Genomic DNA, 21,571 nt, shown 5'->3' with positions numbered 1-21,571 from the left:
TTTTTCTTTCTAGTATTCAAAAGCAATCCCTGCTCAATGCAGTCTCTGAACAATATAATCACAGTTCAGCAAAGGTCATCATAAAATGTCTTGCTTTCCCAAGTAATTTCCAAACCAGAGTTGACATCAGAACATCTAATCAGAATGTAAGAGCCTACATCAGGCTTGCAAAATAAACCATCTATGGGCTGGGTCAGCTTGCCAAGAGGGCTGTTCCCAGTCAAACTTGGAGTTTGCATATTATTACTTCTGCTACCTAATGTCAAAACCTGCCTGTCAGAGCAGCTTCCAAGTCACATAAAACTCAGATGGCAATGTCTTGTAGCCTCTAGAGCCTTCAGATAAGATGGATGTATTCCCCCTGGATTCCCCAGTGTACACTCACCTGACTCAAACTGGATGGCTGGACATCAACCAGTCTTGGAGACAGCAAGCCAGCTACAAGACACCGAGTGTAGCTGTCACGAATGGCTTCACTTATTAAAGGACCAGATTTCTTCAAGAACTTCAAGGTCTGAAACATCAATCAAAACACACAGATTTAAGACAGCATTCAATCACTAGGGTTCTGTCTTAAAAACAACAGCCAAACTAACAGTTTCAGTTTATAGACAATATCCTGTAAAAGAAAATACTAACCCTTGCAATGCTAAAGGAAGTATTTTCCAGCCTGTCTGCCAATACTCGAGCCCTGGTATTTTCCCTGACACAAATTATATTCTGTAGAAGTTAAAACTAACACACAACTTTAAATCACACTTCTGTGCTTGTTTGTGCCAAAGATGATTTACATGGGTATATTTAGTGAGCTGGAACTTAATTTGAAAGGATTTGTCACAAGCTGTGCAGTGGCTCAGAAGTTATAATTTGGCCAAGGTTGGGAGAAAAAACATGCATTTCCTTAATAATTCTGAAACAGTTAATAACTTCTCCCTTTCTCCATGCTGTCCTCCTTTCTCAAGTTCATCGGGGTCCATACCCTAACTCCACACTGTGCAGACAGTACCAAGAAGAAAACGCTTTCCCCAACTTCCACCACACCCTTTCTTCCTACTACAGCAATGCTGCATTCCTTTCCAGCCATTCAATCCCTGCTCTGCCTCCCTAGAACAGCACTATTTGCATGAAACTGGCAGGATGTGACTGCAGTTATGCATGTGGATGGGCTGTGTGAGCATAAAGTGGTCTCTGACACTCAAAGCACTGCAAGAGAGAAGCTTGAAAAGGTTCATCTCTGGACAGTCTCAACAGAGATACAGCAAAAAAGTCACCTCCTTCTGGAAGCCGGTGCAAGTCATGTGAACAACTCCCGAGCTGAGCAAGCACGTAACATCTGCAGAAACAAGAACGTTTGACAGACATTGTTACCTTATCACCAGTTTGTGCTTTTTCAATAGTGCCCTCTGGAAAGACAAACCTCAAGCAGCCCTTGCCTTCAGCAGACCACCTACAAACTTTCTTTAAAAAGTAGTTACTGTCTGACCGTAGAAACTTAAGCTCCAGTGCCACCCAGATGCTGTGCTTTGGGCCTCAGCTCCAAGTCATTTCATTTTATGACCATCACCCCTTCCCAGGCTGTGTTACAGAAGCCCCAAAACCCAAAAGTCAGCAGCCTGTCAGATATGTTGCACAAGCTAAATACCTTGTCAGGACAGGTAACCAGGTTGGAGAAGGTTTGTGGGGGTTGTTTGGTTTGGTTTTTGTGTGACAAACAATGAACAAGAAGGAGAACCCCTAAGTGGCATTTGACCTCAACTGAAGCTTGTCACTATTCAAATGAAAAGCACTGAAATACCTACCAAAATTATAGGTGCTTGGATTGAAAAACTGTTCAGGTGGTGGATAAGAAGGAGGAACCCCCCGACTTAGACTACGCTCGTGTACCAGAATATCCAAAATGAGGTTTGGAGAAGTCATGCTTATTACAGGATCCAGTGACCACAGTGCAAAATAGGGGCAATCATGACGGAATTCTTCTGGCCTTAAAGAAAACAAGTGCATAAGCTCAACAGAGACTTTCAAATTAATCCTTTGTAGGGATATTGAAAGCAACTTAACTAAAACCTACCTCAGTGAGTCTGGCATTTGAGCATGATACCAGCGATTGATGTCAAACACACCCAAGTAAGTAGATGGTTTTCCCTGACCATAGGTATTCACTTGCCAACTGAAGATTGATACACTGGTGTCAGGAGAGATTACTGTCAAAGAGAAGACATTGTTTCTTGTTGTAGAAAATATGAGATATTTGCTCTCATGAAACTCACAAAGTACAACACTTTACCAGGAATAATGAAAAAAAAAAACTCACAAAGTACAACACTTTACCAGGAATAATAAAAAAAAATATGGAATAGCAACCATCTCTGCAATATGTTTCAGTCATACTGCATCTTTTTCTTGTTCAAATTATACTTGTTCCTAACAAAATCAAATACACAATTATTAATTACTTAGGTTTTACATGCTGTGTGAATAATTTGGGGAAAAAACAGGCTAGGAACACAGATTGCTGTTTTTAGAAAGCACACTTGTAAATTATCTCATACAGTTGTATCACTCAGCTAGCATGATTGATATAAACGAAGTCTAACGAGTCACAGTAAAAGAACAAAATTATCAGACTAAATAAATAATACTTAAAAATACAAACAGGAAACTGGAATAGAAATTTTAACATAAAACTTTCCCAATGTTCTATTCTAGTTCTCCCAATAAGCAGAATGTTCTGTGTTGTCTGGGGACAATGCATTCTTGTGGCAATACAAATGGCCACTCTAAGCTCTGAGAATACAACTGACACCAAGCTGTGGTGGTCAGGCACCAAAGCTTAATGCCTCACTCTAGTTAGGGTGAGAGCCCATAATCCCCCCAGTTCCACAGTTTACATATTTTTGTAAGATTGGTCCATGTTTTCCCCACCCCATTTTATGTTTAAGTCTATGTATATTTATTTCCTTACATTAATATAAGTTCTAGAAAGTTCTATTAGACTCGACACCCCATTGGCTCCTTCCCTTAGTCCCGCCTATGTGTTAATCCCATTGGTTCCCTTGCTCTCAACCCCGCCTCCTATCCCATATCCCATTGGCTGTATCCCTTATCCCTGCCTTTCCTAGCCCCACTATAAAATTCCTGGACACCCTCAGATCCTTGGCTCTTTCTCCCTACCCTTTCATGTAAGTAAACCTTCTGCATGGAACCTACACGAGGAGTCCCTTCTCTCTACTTCTTTGCCTCCACCTGCGTGCCCTCACACCCTGCTTGAAGACAGCTCCCTCGGGTGAGGAGCTCATTCTCTCCTGCGTCCTCTCTTTTTGTATGGACCGCCTAGGACCAGTCAGGTTGCGGCTAGACCTCCGGGCTCTCTTTGAGCTGGCGCGCAACGTGACACATTCTCTAGATGTAAAACAAAGTATGTGAATATCATTTACTCTAATAGAGCAAGGAACAAAAAGAAGGCCGTATGTTGAGCAGAATGTTTCTCTGTTCTCTCTTCAGTTCATCACTACCATTTAGGGATCCTCACACGCTTTGCTATGTCTCATTGTGAACTTCTGTGCCATTTTGTCAGCTTCTGAAACTGCCTTTGCGTAGAAAAATTACCTTCGCAATTCAGAAGACAACTTCACTGCTAGCCTCAACACACATCCAACAGAAGCTAATGTGTGCCTAGAAATTAACTTGAGCAGGTTCTGAATAAAATCTAATTAGAAACCATCAGAAAACTAACAGTTTTTCGCCATGCCTCATACTTGATAAAAATGAGACAGAAAAGGTTCTTGTTGTTATTTTGGGGATTTGGGGTTTTTTAATGTGGTGGGGTGGCTCATGTTCAGCCAGCTGTCATGTAGAACTCCTAGGTACTTTCCACCAGGCACATTTCCAGCCACTTTTTCCCAAGCTTGTAGCATTGCAAGAGGAGTCTGAACCTCATACAATTTGCCTCAGTCCATCAATCCAGCCTGTGCAGATCCCTCTGCAGAGCCTTCCTACCCTCCAGCAGATCAACACACTTCTCCAGGGTGGCGTCATCCCAAACTTACTGAGGGTGCACTCGATCCCCTCATTCAGATCATTGATAAAGACATCTCACAGGACTGGCCCCAGTTCTGAGCCCTGGGGAACTAGATTCACTAGATGCAGCCAGAGGTTTGAGCAGGATAAAAAAAAAATCAGGCAACACTCCTAAGCAATAGACAGAATGATATTACTGTTCAATGAAGACAACTGCCAGAACAAGCTGACTGACCAGCATTATGCAGATGACCCCGTACACTGCTCTAGCATCCCAGCAAACATAAAATAAAACCTACTTTTTCCCTTAAAGAATGATGTTCAGAGGGATAAGAATTCTCACATAACTTAAGCACCCAGGTTTTTTTTTAAATAAGCCCAACAAGGTTAGCTAGACGAATATTTAAGACTTCAAGATTGTGAGTATAGAACAGCATTCATTGCTTAGATTCCCAAATCATGTAGTTTAGAATAACCAAACAGGGACATCAGAACAAACCTTCATTAATGCTATCCTCTCTGTCAGCATGGTTGTGAAGTTTTTCTATGGTCTGAAAGCTGAGGAATTTAGTATTGCTGGTCTGCCCTCTCCAGGGAAAGATGCCACCACTGAGATCTAAACTGAAGAGTTTGACACAGTATTTAAAACCCTAGGGGAAAAAAATGAAGAAGAGAGGAAAGGTCAGTTTGAAATAACAACATACATATGAATATGAAACATAAATTCATAAATATGAAACAATGCAATATCTGACATGCTTACTATACTGCATGTTTCCTGTCAATAGGAACTACATCTGACATGCAAGAGAATTAAGTGTCAAGTCATAATGGGCAAGTTTGGCTGTAAAGGCTTTTGCACATTTTCAAAATCTAGCATTTCCCTAACATTAGTCTAGATCTAAAATGTGTTGCAGAATTCCTTGCATCATCAAGGTGTCTTTACCTGAATATACAGTTAGAGAGACATCTGAAACAATGCAACACATCAGCACACAAAGTCTTTGCTCCATGTTTTGATCACAGAACCTGACATTACAGCAGCTAAAGGTCTGTCACGAGATGTTATCGATAGGCACATCAATAGAGTGAACACCCATCTCTCTAGTAACGATGAGAACTTCCTAGAGATTAACAATCTTCTTTCAAACCACATAAGCTCTTATCAGCTCCTCCTCTAATCTTGTAGGCAACTAATGGGTGAAATATCCCTCAATTCCTTATCGAGAGGACATGGGATGAACATGGACAATGTGTTTAAGATTCCAAACTACTACAGAGTAAGCAAACTGCTTTGAGATATACAGAAACACATATGCAGAAAGGATGGCCCTGAACCTCTGCCACCACCACTTTCTAAGTAAGCATTAACCCAAATACTGTCTTTCAGTACAGCCTTCATTCAACCTGTCTACCATACAACATGTGAATGTGTGTGCATTGTGGACAAATAGCAGCTCTACAATTAAAAAAGCCCAACAAAACACCAAACTAAAAAATCAGCAAAATCACTACCAAACAAAAAACAAGCTTCCTAAACTTTCAGAGATCTAAAATGAACTGGCATGAAAGCACACATTCTCAATCTATACATTTAATTCATCTAATCTGAGAAGAGACAAACTTTCTCTTAATGGTTCCAGAAAATGCTACAAATAAAAACAAAATGTGTCTAAAATAAACAAACAGATTAAAAAGTCTTTCATTACTGAAAAGAAAAAATGGTAAAATTTGCCCTAAAGCATGCACATTCCATTCTCTTTTATTCAGGAATTTTAGAAATAACAGATACACATGCACAGCAGCTAAGAAAAATCAAAACCATCTCTTTGAAAAACTAACGTGAAGCCTAAGCAAAGAATCTCATCTTTCTTATAAAATGACTAAAATAATTTTTAATAAAAGATGCTGTCCTGAACAAGATGTCCACCATACCAAAGAACAGTTCCATAAGATAAAGCACTATAATTCCATAAACCCATCAGGCTTTCATTTTAATAACTAGAAATTTCAGTTTTCATTCATATACAAAGAGCCAACTTAACTGATACTCAGGGAAACTTTATCTTTTCATCTCTCACATATAGGCCTGTCTTACCTCATATGTGACTTGTCCTGATGACAGGTGTTTCCTGTCACCAAATGCTAACTGCAACAGATGTAAACTCACAGCATTCCCTTCCCTGAAAAAAAGTATAAATGAGGAGATTTGATTACAAAGCGGCTTTACAATCCTCATTATCATTTTATTAGATCTAGGCTGAAACTTACTTAAGAGCATGCTCTTGCTGAAAAGAAAAACACTGCTTCCCAAAACATGATAATTGGTCCCATTCAGCCAGTAAAACAGAAAGCAGGAAATTTTGACACTAGCAGCTTCAGGGGCCAATGCTAACTACATCATTGGAAAGCTTTAATATGCAGTATGGACCTACAATTGTTGGAAATCGCTTTTCACAGTAAAGCATTCTCCAGAAAAACTTCTTTAAAGTCAAACTTAAGAAGACTGCCACTCTGTGAGTAGCTGGGCTAAGCAGCTTGCTGATGCTGAGAGAGGAAGGTATATTTGTCCCTTTCCCACCAAAGTTACAGTCCCTCTCTTGCATGCACTGCACCCTTCCACACTCTGACTTATTCCTTATCCCAGCTGGAAACCATTGATTTGCTTGCTGAACACTGTTCATTTTCTGCTAGGGAAGCTGAACTGGCACACAAGGACTCCAAAGACTTCTGAAGCTCTTATGAAGCAACCAGTAATACTGTCATTACCCTCCTTTAGGGACAGCTGTATGTGTCCAAATATCAAAAAAAAAAAAAAATTAGCAAAATCAGTCGCTTATGGTAAGTTTTATTTACCTTTGTTGTGTAGACTGAACAGCCCACAAGTAGCAACAATTTTGAAGATCACTCTCAGGCTCTTGAAAAGTAAGAGCACAGACAGGAATCCTCCCTCCTCCAAGCTGAGTGTAGTGCCTACAGGGTTGCAAAAAAAGAAAAAAAAAAAAGACAAGAAAAGACAAATAATTGAGTCAAGCAAGTGACTATTTTTTATGCAGCAGTCAAGGTGAGGAGATTTCTGTCCATCAAAGCAATAACCTCTGTTTATGTCCTCCACTGCCCCAGGAAGAGGAACAGAAATTATTCAGTTCAGCTGTTGGGGAAAAGACTGTTCCTATTGTTGAAGCCTACTTTAATATTGAACTTAAAATGCAGTAAATCTGAATATATTTAAAACAGCACCAAACAAAGGAGCTTCTCATTTCTTTACTTGGACATTGTAACAAATTTTTTCTTCCAGACTTCTGAACTTCAGTTGTACCTTCACAATCTTTTCCTGACACCTAATTATGCCTCCACTCTCTATTTATGTATCAGTAATTTTTGGTGAGTCACTGTAGATTTGCTAAAGTAAACCCCTATCTGAATCTAGCCAAGTATTAAAGGTGAGATTGCTCTTCAGAGATTTGAAATAATCTCTTAATTTTTCTATTGTTTATAAATTTACATGCTTCTTACTCTCATCTCCAAGGCTTCCAAAGAAACTTTGGTTCATGTACATCCATGCCTTGGAATACATCAACTCCCTACTTCCATCAAGGGTGAAATGTAGGAAGAAGTATGCTTTCAGGCACAGATCAGCTACTGAATTATCATGTCTCACCAGTTTCATCCTGGTCACTTAAAAAAATGTAATCACCAAAATCACATTATTCACATACTGACGCCTTTCAGTGGATGCCCTAATTGCAGTAACTGGTTCTGAAAAATAATTTCTAAAACCTGTCTCATTGAAATACACACATTGCCTGGTTTTACTGAATACTACTGGACAGAACAAACTGACTTACAAAAATCAGATCTATCACATCCCTACTGTCTGACATGTCCCAATGCTTTCCACAAGTCCTCAATCCACAGGCACAGTAAGAAAACAATCCCAGTCCACTGCAGAGAAGGCGCTGCACTTAATCCATGTGTCAGTTATTTCAGAATAGGATTTCTGAACACTCCAAGGTTATAGCCAACATCCCACTCACAGAAAAAAGGTCTTCTGAAATGAATATATTTCAGAAGCAGAAAAATTGAGAGCACTGCACCTCCAAGTGTGACCTAGTGGAAAGGACTACTTACGCCCTCTTCAAAGTTTTCATATTCCCCAGTGACAAGTAGCCATCAGAAAAACCCACAACGAGCTGGTTGCTTCTGCTTATGTAGCACAGGGTTGATACTGCTGTTCCTGAAGGACTTCGTAATTGAAAACAGAGATGCCTCCCTTCTCTGGTCACAGCTTCTCTTCTCTGTGGAACTTCACCTATTCAGAGAAAAGAAGGACTCTCCAATGGGACAGGTATTCTCAATCCTATTTCAAAACTGGGTACAACTGTAACCTTTCTAGACAAATTCATTTTTAAGGCCTCATGATGAAGCTATTTGAAGGGACATGAACTCCTGAAGCCACTCTTACAACACCCAAAACAGTGGGCACAATCTGAAGACACAAATTGCAGTATTCATTCACCCAAATGCAGGGCTTTTGATAAACCAGATTTATTTCAAAACACAAGCCTAAAATTTGCCCAAAGTCATTAATGGAAACAGGAGAACGCTCCCAAGAAATATGGTACCTCTGACACAACTTCCTATCAGGCAGCTGCATGGACTCAGATGGAAAAATTCCTACATCCCACTGGTACGAATCATAGGGACAAAGGGATCTGGGCAGCAAGAGGTGTTCTTAACAGCAGGAGGGGTATTGAGCCACTCCCAATTTTTGATCAGTTCAGGACCACACAATGCCAAACTGCCATCTGCAATCAGCAGTGTCAGAAATGTCAGCAGTCAGTCAGCACGCTGGGATCTTCACTGGGATACATGCTGGCTTTTGAAAAGAAACAAATTTTCTTACTTCTAAATTCAAGTTTAAAAACTGCAGCTTACCCGATGCTTCTACTTCATTCTGACTGCAAGATAAATCATCCAAACAAAGGTCAACCAGAAGGACATGGCCAACGTCTGTAGCCACCGCTGCCACTCCAAAGAGCCATCGCAGGCTCTGGTGCAGGTGCCGAGTGCTCACACTGGCTCCGCCGTCACTGCTGATGGGTTCGATGGCAGTCACCTGCGGGAAACTGCAGTCAACAGCAAAGCTCTTCTGACAAGCTCAAGAGTAATCACTCAGAAGGGAAGCTCAATTCACTCAGAAGTGAAGCCAGCATTAGCACATCAGAAATAGGAAAGTAAATACAGGTTCGTAAGACTTAAAAACAAAGCATTGTTCCCAATTATACCAAGCAAAAAGGAAAATCATAGAAAGAAAGCTCTCTCCACTTAAATGGCCCATTCTGTCTTTACAGCTTACCAGTTTCCATTTCCTACTTAGAAATAATTACATCTGAGAAGACACATGAAATCAATTACATGCTAGAAGCTTTACTGTATGTACGGGACTTAAGTAAGAAAGACAAAGCTAAATCTAGTCCTTCCACTGCTCACAGCCCATCAGCACTGTGATACAGTCCAGGTCCTCTTTACCAAACATTTCACAGGATAAATCAGGGCTGCAAGGCAAACAAGGCAGTGGCCATGGGCCACAGCAGACACACCATTTCCATGGGAATGAAACATTCCTAGAAAGGCTTGGAGGGAGATGCTGGCTTAGTAAAATCTATGCTGGTCCTCACTTTGACTCATAATATCCAACAAAAATTTTAAATGCGTGCCAGCACTGTCACAGATGGGAAGGAAAACTGTAGAAGGCAGCCTAAACCAACAGCAACAGACCAAACAGGAACTTGCTCAGCCTGAGGCACGAGCTCTCTCTGCTCCCGGACAGGACAAGCAGTCCCCACAACCTCAGGACAAGGTGAAGACCCTTCAGCACCCACAGCACACCCAGCACAATACTGACTGCTCCAGCAGAGACCCAAGCACACCAAGGCTCCTGCACTAAAGCTGGACAACAGAAGAACAGGGGCTATCGATTGGCCTCTTACAAATGCAGCACCATGAAAACAGGCAGCTTTACAGCAACAACAAACGTTTGTCTGAAAACAAAGCAAAGAAGTGAGCATCACAAGGTGGTCCATCTTTTTTCTCCTCTCCCATATCAAGCATTTGCTTATGACTGCGCTGCCTGGACATCTGCTACACAATTCACCTTTTACCTTGGACACAAGAATTCCAATCTTAGAAGTACCTACAGTTATTTAGGAAACTCGGTTTTCTGTCAGAATTTTTATGATTCAAATTAAATCTCCAATCTTCTCTGCTGCTCAGAGGACTAGCAAAAGTATTTTGATGACTCAGATTCTTGAGCTCCAAGTCTTGGTGACTGTGATGAGGAAATACAGAACACATCTTGCTGCACAATTAGCCAAGGTTCAAGTGTTGCTGCTTCTAACTTTTCTGTTTAGGATATTTTTTTCATTGTACAACTAGATCTAAATGAATCTTTATTAGTTTTCCATAGAATCTTCCAAAAATGTTCCCCGGTTACTTCTATTTTCCATGTAGACGCTCCTGAAATGACATATTTTTCCACTATGCTATGCACTGCTTTTTCCTATTCTCCTAGTGTACTGCCAGCTCATTCTGGGAAAGAACAAAGAAAACTTTTCTCAGCTCACTGAATCTGAATGCTGCCCTTCTGCCTCATAGAAACCGGGAAAAATTCGGAAAATACCATGCGACAGTTCTGAAATACGCAGTCGTTATATATCCACATGGAAAATAATACCAGAAACATGGTGCTCCTTAAAGCCTTAAAACAGAAAATGCAGAAAAGGGTGTGGAGAAAATGGCTCTCTTGGCTGGGTATTCTTAATTGACAACGTGTTAATGTAATACAGAAAACATACATCCTACAAAGAGACGTTCCAAAGCTTTTCCTCAAACAGGATTATGCAGCACCAAACAACACAAAATCTTTGTTTCCCCAAAAAGATACATACCCTTCTTGAAAGAGCAACTGCTTTAACCACTCTTGAGATCCCAAGGTCATAGAGACAGAGAACACTTCCCTCTGCTTCCTCCAACCCAACCAGGAGTCCAGTCCTCTTCTGCCAAGAAAACTCGGTCACCACGCGAACAGTGGGAGGCTGCTCGTTCACTCCGCTGAAGCGATACGCAGAGAGCCGCTCTCCCGTCACAGAGCTCACCACCTCCAGCTGAGGGCCACACGCCAGCCACGCCAGGCCACTTCTGCCTGCAAGGGAAAAGAAACATGACTGAACAAATCCCCAGCAGAGGAACTGCAACAACAGCGAGGCCGCTGTCATTGCGCCTTTCCCTCAAACGCGTCAAAGGGAGGAAGACCGAACTACCTACTTCTGGACAATGCTTTTAAATCACCCATTGCAGCCCTCAACCAGTACATCCTAAAATTAATAACCCCGTTCCTTTGCATTTGTACTTGTCATTCCTGCACTCAAGAACGTTGACTGTTTGGGATAAAGATTACAATAGACTGATCTCTAGCGTGTACATCATACTTGCCTTGCTTTTGCTAGAAAACACCTACATATGTACAGGAACACAAGTCTCAAAGCACACTTCAAATACAGCCCATCTAAACCAATTCATTTCCAGTTTAAGAATTTTGCTTGACACGTGACTACTCTGGGCAGGGATTTGGACAGGAAATTATCTTCAAATGGGCACTGCATTTCAACTTTTACACTTCAACAAGTGTTGTTTCACTGAAGAATTTAACACTTGTTCCTTCACTGGAGAACATCAAGCTCAAAGGAAGGATCAGCTCCATTACTGCACTTACAGTCAGGTAGGTAAGATTCTATCTGGTCTTAACACAAGCCCAGACATCCAGACAGGCATCCAGCTCTACCTTCAGATCACCTAGAAAGTCAGCTAGCTAATCTGCTTAGCTGCTTTCAGCAACTCTCACTGGGTCCTCATCTGCATCCTATTAAATACCTTGGAAATACATGGGCAGCGCTTGAGCTGGTACAAAGAAATACATCCCAAAACAACACAATTTCTTCTTTGAAAACTGCCTTCTATTTCATTCAAAGCTGAGGAAGGCTCATTGACTCAGCATGGTCAGCTAAATTATTTTAATAGCACAAGATTGGAGCAGGCTGTTGCAATTTCTGTGTTCAATTCTATGAATGGTTTAATATTAGCATTTCTAATTGTTAAAAGATCCTGTTTGTGCTATCAGAACCTGATGCATCTTGACAAAACAAACCTGATTCTGTGACCCTGTGCTTCAGGCAATAACAACTTTATACCAGAACCAAATTTAAAGGAAAATGCTCACCTCCAGAAAACTTCCCACACAGCACAGAGTCTAGTGTGGTTTCATCTTCCCCAAGTGCCTGAACAGTCACCTCTGGAAACTGCAGCAGACTGCTCGTTACCTGAGCCGTTAGATCTCGCATTCTTCACTGTAAATAAAGAAAAAAAGGCAAAAAGAAAGACTCATGTCAGCCATAAATATCTTTGAGACTGACCCAAGCTTCATCAGTATGCAGTGACAAATCTCCTATACATCATCTGTAGCTCTTTCTGCTTAAAAAAAATGGAACTCAGGACAGTTTTTCATCTCACAGCAGAGCAAAAGGAGAATCTTGTGCTTTTCTGATGCCTCTGAGATCAACAAAAAGTGACACAGGGATGGACAAGATAAATAATAGGAAAGAGAACAAACACACTGAGTTCAGGTCTACTCATCCAGGTTCGTAAGCTGTGATCTCAGAAAAATCGTATTTCAAAAAGTTTGTGCTCTCCAGGAAGCACAAACCTATAGCAGAAAATGAGAAGTAGAAAGGATTTCAGCACTCTATCCCAATAGCCCCAACAGCTAAGATTCTGTATCAGACGCAGACCAAAGATTTGACTTCCTTTTAAGTGAGAAAACAAACAAAACTAACACAGATCAGAATTGGACATTAGAGCAAATTTACCCAGCTATCTGCTGTGGTTCTTGTCTGACACAACTCTACTTTCATCCAAGAGCTGCAGTCTGTCTAAGATAGCTGAGCAAGCAAAAGTTCCTGAAGCCTGTGCTGTGCCAATCTTGTCTCTACATTGCTTGCTTTACCCGGACAGAGAGACATAGGTGCCAAGGGTCTCAGTACAGAACTCCGCAGAGTGTATTTCACTGCTTGTCCCTCCCAGTGCAAGTTCTAGAATCTTGGGTTCATAACGAAATTCTAGAAAGGCTTTCTGGAACCACTGGCAGTCATCTTGTCTGACTGCCCTGCTGCTCAAGCCAGCACCCACAGCAGGCTGCCCAAGCCTGTATCCAGATGGGTTTGGAACATGTTACTCTCCAACAGGCTTTTACAGCCAGCAAGCTGACAAGATCAACTGCAGAAACACCTGCAACCCATGCAACAGGCCCTGGCGGTCGGTGACTCTCTCCTAACTACTTAAGGATTCTATTCTCCCCACCACACCAGTAAAACAGTGTCACAGCAGGAAACGCCTGTCACCACTGTTTCTCCAAAACTGTATGTGACACCTTAATTCCCAGAGCAGCAAGTCACGCAGTCCTTGGCTGTCATCGCCCAGGCCTCCCGCAGACACGGCCCTGCCTGGCTAAGCAGCAGCCATGTTGTTGTCAGGCGCTGCAGGGCGCAGTTCAGCCTCTACCGGCCGGGCGTGCCCTGAGGAGAGGTCGTGTTGGCTGCCTCCAGAAACAACGTATCCATCACCTGCAGCAGGGTACCCTGCGGGTTTGGGAGACAGGCTGTAAGAAAGACATTAAACTATTAGAGACCATCCAAAGGAGGGCAACGAAGATGGTAAAGGGTCTAGGGGGGTAGCTGTATGGAGGAGTGGCTGAGGGCACCTGGTCTGTTCAGTCTGGAGGAGAGGGGACTGAGGGCAGACCTCATTGCTGTTACAACTTCCTCATGAGGGGAAGAGGAGGGGCAGGCACTGATCTCTGCTCTCTGCTTACCAGTGACAGGGCCAGAGGGAAAGGCCTGAAGCTGTGTCAGGGGAGGTTTAAGGTGGATATTAGGAACAGGCTCTTCACCCAGAGGGTGGCTGGGCACTGGAACAGGCTCCCCAGGGAAGTGGTCACAGCACCAGCCTGACAGAGCTCAAGAAATGGACAATGCACTTGGGCACACAGTGTGACGCTTGGGGATGGTGCTGTGCAGGGCCAGGAGCTGGACTTCGATGATCCTGTGAGTCTGTGTGAGAACATGTGCTACATTATAGTGTTCAGATCATACAAGGGTCCTAGTGCCAGCAACTGGTGGGACCACAGGTCATTGTGTGAGTGTCAGCAACCAAAGTCAGATCCCAGGTGACCTCAGGTCCAGGTCTGCAGTGTCAGCAAGTGATGGATGGTCTCAGCGCCAGAAGCTGGGCTGGAGACCACAGTTACGGGTGGTTGCATTCTTCCCTAGCCAGATGTGCATATATAAATTGCTAGCAGACTTCAGGTGGGCTAGCCAGTGAACAGGAGGAAAACCTGTCTCTGGGACAATTCAGTGTCTCAGCCAGAGGTCAGGGAGGCAGCCCAGGGTGGGGGCACAGAAAAACTGCCAGGCTTGAAGCTGTGCTGATCTTCTGGAGCTCTGTAGACATGGTGGGGTGGGAACCTACAGGCGAGGGAGGGGAATTATGGTGAGTTGCCACAGTGCTCGAAGGCAGGTGTTAGAGGCACAGCCCTGTCTCCAGCAGCCTGCAGAGCCACACGTGCTCTTGTCATGCCTGTGCATGGTGCATGTTCAGCCTCGCTACCCACTGAACCTGCCATGGGGAAAGCAGCACCCACATCCATGGGTCTGGGACAGAAACACCCCAAGGTATGGACTGCACCAGGACAGGCTCCTGGGGCAGGAAGGAAGATGCCCTGGGTTAGCAGATTTGTAACATCCTGCCACTACTTAGGCAGGCACTGACATCAAATGTTAAGCTTGGCTATAATAAATTCACTAACTTAAACAAAATTATTTTAAGGTTTATCTGTAAATCTAGTTCTAATATATCGACATTTTGTTCAACACTAGTTTATAGGATTCACTATGTCTTGTACTCTTAGAAACTGAGTATATGGAGCAACTGTTTTTGCCAATTTGAAAGCAACCGTGTCCTTTACAGTACAACCTGGAAAGGTCTTGGAAATAAATGACACTTTGTGCAAATCCTATATTACTTGTTCTTTTTCCAGTGTTGTGCAATTTTGAAGAGCTCTTTGCACACAAGAGGTGCCAGGCCTCTGCTTGCACCATAACTGATCATTGTCAAGTAGCTCTTCCCTGGGCTGGTCTGACTCTATGCCAGCAGAGCTGCATTGCAGCCTGGCCAGGTGTCCTCCAGCACTCCTTGCCCAAGACCACACAAGACCCCTCTCTAAAAGAACAACCAAGTGCATCATCCTCTTCATAGGTGTGCAAACTGCTGTTCAGTAGGAGCGCCCCCACTTAACAGTTCAAATTAGGAAGCAAGATTTGTAAACATGCTCGAAAGCAGCAGAGTTCCAGGATGACAGAAGTGTAGGTGACACTACATAACACTTCAAACCACCACCAGACATGTGCCTTACACTGAAGTGAATGTTAGTAAGTAGAGATAAAAAAACCTGACCGTTCTACAACAGTGTATTAGCAAAAACTGATTTTAGTTGCTTCTTTGAATAAAATCTTACCTGGCCTGTGTAACTGTTGGGTCCTGCTGAGATGAGTACACTGTTCTTGTCCTTTAAGGAAGACACCATGGTCAGAAGCTGCAACAGGTCAGATCAAAAGCAAAGGTTTTCCTGTGCAATGGAAGCCTGTGGTCATAGATGGTGGTGCTGTTGGTTTTCACAGAAATCACACCCCCATCTCCTGCATCCTTCTCTTACTGTTACTACAATCCCAGCTGTAGTATCAAAATACAGGCAAGCAGTCATTCACTACTAATTGATGTTTCAGTTCAGATTTAAACCAAGTTCTGCACAGCACATCAATGACTGCCGTGGGATGAGCCTGCTCTTGAGTCACGACACAGTCAAGGAGAAATTGACCTGAACAAACAGACACATCAGTAACCATAATTTGCAGTTTTCCTTCTACCTCACATATTGGTCATGCACACAGCCCAGTGCTGGAAAATGCATTTTATTTTGGCAACAGCTTTAATTCAACAGGAACCACAGAACGTTTATCTTCAAGCATATCAAAGAGACTCATCATGACTACTTTGGTGAAAAAAGCATTCCTGGAACAGAAACTCAGAAGCTTGCACAGAAGACAAAAGTATGAACAAAAGAAACAAACACTGTCCTATTGCCTAAAATTCTATTATTTCAGTATTTTCAGACTGGCCTAGACTAATTGGTGGCAAGCATTGTCCAGCTATTCATGAGAACCTATAGACTGGTTTCTGCCTGTAGCTTTTTTCCCCACCAGAAATCAACAACTTTGCTATATTATTAGTTACATGGGAAGTAATGAAATTGCAGCAAATAAATCCATTGCACTGACAACCCTGAGAGTAGTCTTCCATGAGAGGAAGTTCTGGTGGGGGATTAAAATAGTTATCTGTGCCCTTACTTGCACACTGGACATGTACAAATATTAAGGCAAATAAAGTCAATGTGTATCAATTGGCGCTTCAAGCACTGAGTGGCTATTGAAAGTAAAATAGGTTTAAATCTCCTTTGTGTTATAACCTGGAATGAATACTTTCATCAGCCTTAGCTAACAATTGAAGAAAAACAAGTCTTAGGAGTATTTATGTTAACCCTCTGAAGTAACTCAAGAGAACCATTTCCACTGTGACCTTTCTTTTCTTTACAAAATACAAAATACAACAGTCCTTAATGTTATTCATACTCCCATCACTAATATCCTCCTGTGTGTTTCCTGGAAATAAAACCTGCCATTACACCCCATGTTACTCTTTCTGAAAGGTAAGATTCTGGCTGTCCCAAGGCATTCAACCTTCCAGAGGTACAGATGCACAATCCAGCTTCAGCTTTTGGCCATCCAACAGTGGATTAAAGCAGATATGTGACTACACTCCTGAGAAATTCTAACCTTTCTTTAGGGGATAAAAACATACACCCTTCAAGCAATTACTTTCCTATAGAAAAGCTTCAGGATGTTCTATTTAGTGATGAGCTGTAGTTCCTGTGAAATTCCCATCTTGTTTTCAAGAAAATTGCAGCTCTATGCCCTTACAGCCTCCTGCATCCATCCATGATACATCCCACCTCCTCTCACAGGCCCCTCCTGTCCTTCCCTGCCACTACAATTCTCTCCCTCTCAGATACATGTGCAAACAGCTGCAAATCATCTTTTCCACTCATCCTTCACACATGTGTAGCAAGCCTACACAGAAAGCACCCACATAAAATCTATTTTCTTCACTTCATTATAAACCCATCCTTGACTGAGGATGACAGAGTTCGTGCCTTAACACTGTTCTCCAGCTTCTTGCTTTTCTCAGGCTCTAAACAGAAAGTCACAGTGTCTGGTTTTGCTTCCATTTCCTTCTATGTCCTTTAAATTTCTCAGCTCCCACTCCTGGTTAGACATTATGCTCACATTCCTTTTTAAACTGCTCCTCGGGGAAACTGGTCAGACTGGAGAACTATGCACTGAATCCAAGTTACAAAAAAGGGAAAGAAGAGTAAAACATTTTAACATGTAATCAAAACTCCTTTTAAGTAAAAAAATTACTAGAAAATTGCAAACCTTTAGGAAGTTATTGAATCTATATGACAATGCCAATTGTCTTTTATTGCTATTGCTTGCTTTCTTCTTAAGCACAGCCAAATGAGGCTATTTTAGCTGAGGTGTAAATAAAATAGACACTAAAAATTAATAAAATCAGCTAATGCTGTATTTTCATTTGTTCCAATTAATTTTCATACCAAAAAATATACACATATAAGTATAAATGACAGAAATGTGTTAAAACCCTATTAAGCAATCCTTACTAGCATTTCATCAGTCAGTTCCATTTGACAATAATCAAAGTATTTTACAAATATTCTTGCACACTACAAAAAACAATCAGATGTGCCATCTGTATTCTATTTCAGTTTTGAAAATCTGACCTTTTACCCCATTTTCTGAGCTATGCACTGCACTTCTGTGCAATGTGAATAAAAATAATATTGCTAGAACTTCCCTCCCCTTTCCTCTTTGACCGTATTTATAGTCATTCAAGTACAAAATCTACAGAGAAAATGATTACTAACTTGACTCAAAGGTCTCAGTCAAACTGCCACTTCCACATTTTAAACATCTGACTTTTTTTTAGGCTTTCTTTCAGTAATGAATACTTCCCCAAGGAGAAAAATATCCAAGTGCATGCAATTGCTTCTCTAGAATGATCTGTTCTGAGATAGAAAAATCACAGCCCCAGAATAATCTTCTTTCACAAGCTTAGTCTGTTATGAATACATTCATTCACTATGTACAAGCTGTTAGTTAATAAATAAATTATGTCTTAAAATAACTGTAGTAGTTTTTACTAATGGAAAAGTTTAATATCAGGTTCCACCGTTCTGTAGTCTTCAAAGTTGCATCCATATATAAATTAACATACAGAAAAATAATCCGTTGTCTAAAAGACTGCACATCAAAATAGTACTTCCATGTCTGCTTTTAAAAGAATAGGTTTGTGACTTTATTTATACAAATTGAAACTTTATAGGGACATATACTCCTTAACCCAAGACTGTTAATGAAATAATTATTCAAAAATACGGTTTGTAACTAAGATTTCTGTACATTTTTGTACCTTTTTCAGGCTATTACATTAGCTTCACCATCAGGTTTTCAGTGCTGTGATATGCAGGCTTCAAATACTGCAAAGCATGTTTACAGACAGTAAGTATTGAAATTATAGTAGCAGTCATATTAAGAAAATAATTTTGGCTCAAATTCCGAAGTATCTGGGTAGTATCCTTTTAAATCTGATATGCTATTGTAAGCATCACACCATCTGTACAGTTAACTTTTTGCTGACAACAAATTTTAAGAAAAAATGACACATCTGAGGTGTGATCTGGTTTTATGAACTGAAGAGCAGCTTTCCCAAAGTTTAAGAAAATACAAAAAAAAATATTGCACAGCTTAAAACACAATTGTTTACATTCTGACTTCAATACAGTACAACTTAACTGTGAATGTAAGGAATTACCAGTTTGTATTTTAAGTCCAATTATTTGTCCCAGAAGGTAAAACATAATTTTAAAATTAAAACTAGTATATTTAAAATGTTTACTTGTTACAGGAATTCTAAACAAACTTTTAAAAAGCATTTGGAATCACTTTTGAGAGTCTGTAACTCCCGCAAAACAACAAAGTTCTGAGCAATACAGGTCATTCAACCCAATATTCCCTCAAAAAGCTATCAGACAGTAAGCACATTGGGAAGTATACATTTTTATTTAACATTCCTAAAATAACCTGTATTTACATATTATATAAATGTATGAAGTCTTAATATAAAATAGAAAACTGCATTGACTGAGGAAATCACACTCCATATGGAGTTACTTACTGAAGACCATTTTTTTATGAAATTTTACAATAATTTATATAAATTATCTCTTCCAAATTAGATGATTTTTCTTCTTTTTACTAATTCACACAATTTTGATGACTTTACAAACAGTGGTGTACATTATAAACTTAAAAAAACAGTTACAGCATCTTCCGGCGCACAACTGGCTTTGGAAAATTAGACAGTCTCTTTTTGTTCTTTCTTAGGGTCTTCCCTGCTGCGTCTGTAGTTTCCTTCTGTTTTGTTTTTGTTCCATCCACTGGACTTCCAAAAGGAGAGATGAATTTTATTTCCACTGGTGGAGGTGACCAAGAACTTTCTTTTGTGGTTCTGAAAAGAAGGATAGGCATCAAATCAATTACTCATTACAAACAGTATTTAATCGAGGAAAAAACTGGCATTACAAAATCAGTTCCCAAGAAAAACACATGGGCTTCTTTGTAGATAGAATTAAGGCAGAAAAGGCACATAAATAAGATTTGTTTTGTTTTTATTCCCTTTACTCATCGTCTGGCCACTTCCCGGCCTTGTATGAGAAACTAAACTGGAAGAGTGGGGTTTCACAAGGTGTAGTAAGATAATGTTAAGAGCATTGCAATGTCACCACTTGCAGTAAGTATCCACCTGCCCTTTTCTATCCCCTCCCTCTTCTGTTTCCATTAGAAAACCAAACCCTTAAATGGGGAAAAGGTGCCTATTAGACCAGCAAGCTGGACAGTCTGATAGAATGAGAGAAGACCTGCACAGCCAAGTGAGGAAGAAGTAGTTAGGTGCTCAACAGCTGAATCACCATCACATTAAGAAATGCAAATAACTGTTCAAAACTTATTTCATACTTGCTTGCTTTCTTCATTTTTGATTTTGGAGTTCTACCTCTCTTCAATTTTTGCTTTCCCCCAGACTCTATGGATTTGGTATCCTCTTCCTCTTTAGCTGGAACCTCCTACGTTAAGGCAACAAAAATGTTACCCATGAACAAGTTCTTACACTTCTACAGAATAATAATGTTTTTTCATTAAGAAATCATGCCAAAGTTACATCCCAAAGCATGTGCAAAAACAAACCTTCCACATCAAATTATTTTACCATTCCAAAAGTTCAAACTCTGAAATTAACAGATGACATACCAAGTAAGTTTAAAGAAAGCCACTGTGCCTTTTGTTAAAGGCAAAACAGTATTTATCAATTCTTGAATTACATAGATTCAAAACTGACTTTTGTAGCTAGTTTTCATGAAGAAAAACAAATTTTAGCTGATTCATTTGAAGCTCTTTTTAGATATGTTTCCAACGAAAAAGGCAAAGCATGATCTCAAAAAATGGTACAGAATTAAAATCAAGAACATGGGACAACTGGAGTTTTTACTTACTGCTTCTTTCACAATTCGGGAAATGCTAGCTACAGTTTTTCTCCTTGACCTCAAAAGAGGGGGTGAAAAGACAAATTGAGAAGACAAATCCGGGTCTAAATCGTTAAATTGCACAGGATGGTCGGTTTTTCCACCTGTAATGACAATGCAGTGTTAGCATGCACACAGGTTATACATGAGGGACAGTAATACTAAATTACAGCTGACAAATAAGAGCACAATAGCTTCCTGAAATAAAGGTCCAATCAGCTTTATAAACACCTCATGCAAAGGCATCTTCCCCCTAGTAACTGCCTCTTCTTTTCTTTTACCATAAATAGTGAAACAAAACTAAGCCAGTGTAGTGATTTTACCTGCACTTACCGAATCAAAGATACTATACTCCAGAGGCATCAACAGTCCTTAAACATCTCAAAAAAATTTATCATGTATTCTGATTAAAAGACTACTGTGTACACTGATTTCACTGACAAAATATACACCCATGAAAAATAATCACATAATTAAACAGATGTATAGTTTGTTGCAAGATGCAGCTCATCTGAACTTGAAAACTGAACAGAATTTGGAAGCACACATCCTTTATTTCTCCTTTGCGGAGGGAAGGGATGGCATATTCACAAATAATCTCTGGTTTTCAAAATCTGATAGAAATTAGGTTCCTCACAAAAATATAGCTAAGTTTAATTTCACTGCTTAGAC

General features: G+C 40.7%; 2 protein-coding genes across 3 annotated transcripts in view; both read right to left on the bottom strand.

Annotated features, from left to right (window-relative positions):
• Positions 1-13,579, bottom strand: part of LOC103621397 (protein ELYS-like) — a 20,636-nt gene extending 7,057 nt beyond the window's left edge. Inside the window, exons 1-13 of the mRNA XM_017739888.1 lie at positions 13,502-13,579; positions 12,296-12,422; positions 10,968-11,221; positions 8,946-9,136; positions 8,390-8,409; positions 8,149-8,329; positions 6,874-6,990; positions 6,116-6,200; positions 4,517-4,667; positions 2,069-2,201; positions 1,800-1,981; positions 1,272-1,333; positions 345-514 (exon numbers count right to left, since the gene is read on the bottom strand). Of these exons, the coding sequence (XP_017595377.1) occupies positions 345-514; positions 1,272-1,333; positions 1,800-1,981; positions 2,069-2,201; positions 4,517-4,667; positions 6,116-6,200; positions 6,874-6,990; positions 8,149-8,329; positions 8,390-8,409; positions 8,946-9,136; positions 10,968-11,221; positions 12,296-12,416 (1,667 nt within the window). The 5' untranslated portion in view covers positions 12,417-12,422; positions 13,502-13,579. The remainder of the gene's footprint in view (positions 1-344; positions 515-1,271; positions 1,334-1,799; positions 1,982-2,068; positions 2,202-4,516; positions 4,668-6,115; positions 6,201-6,873; positions 6,991-8,148; positions 8,330-8,389; positions 8,410-8,945; positions 9,137-10,967; positions 11,222-12,295; positions 12,423-13,501) is intronic.
• Positions 13,580-17,808: 4,229 nt separating this feature from the next.
• AHCTF1 (AT-hook containing transcription factor 1) overlaps positions 17,809-21,571 on the bottom strand; it is a 37,292-nt gene continuing 33,529 nt past the window's right edge. For both annotated transcript variants that reach the window (XM_017740126.1, XM_017740130.1), the window contains 3 exons: positions 20,870-21,003; positions 20,337-20,443; positions 17,809-19,830 (listed from right to left, as the gene is read on the bottom strand). In XM_017740126.1, coding sequence (XP_017595615.1) covers positions 19,641-19,830; positions 20,337-20,443; positions 20,870-21,003 — 431 coding nt within the window. In that variant the 3' untranslated portion in view covers positions 17,809-19,640. The remainder of the gene's footprint in view (positions 19,831-20,336; positions 20,444-20,869; positions 21,004-21,571) is intronic.

This window comes from Corvus brachyrhynchos, unplaced genomic scaffold (assembly GCF_000691975.1).
Source record: "Corvus brachyrhynchos isolate BGI_N302 unplaced genomic scaffold, ASM69197v1 scaffold31, whole genome shotgun sequence".
NCBI classification, from domain to species: Eukaryota; Metazoa; Chordata; class Aves; order Passeriformes; family Corvidae; genus Corvus; species Corvus brachyrhynchos.
This window is presented reverse-complemented; position numbering and strand designations above follow the sequence as displayed.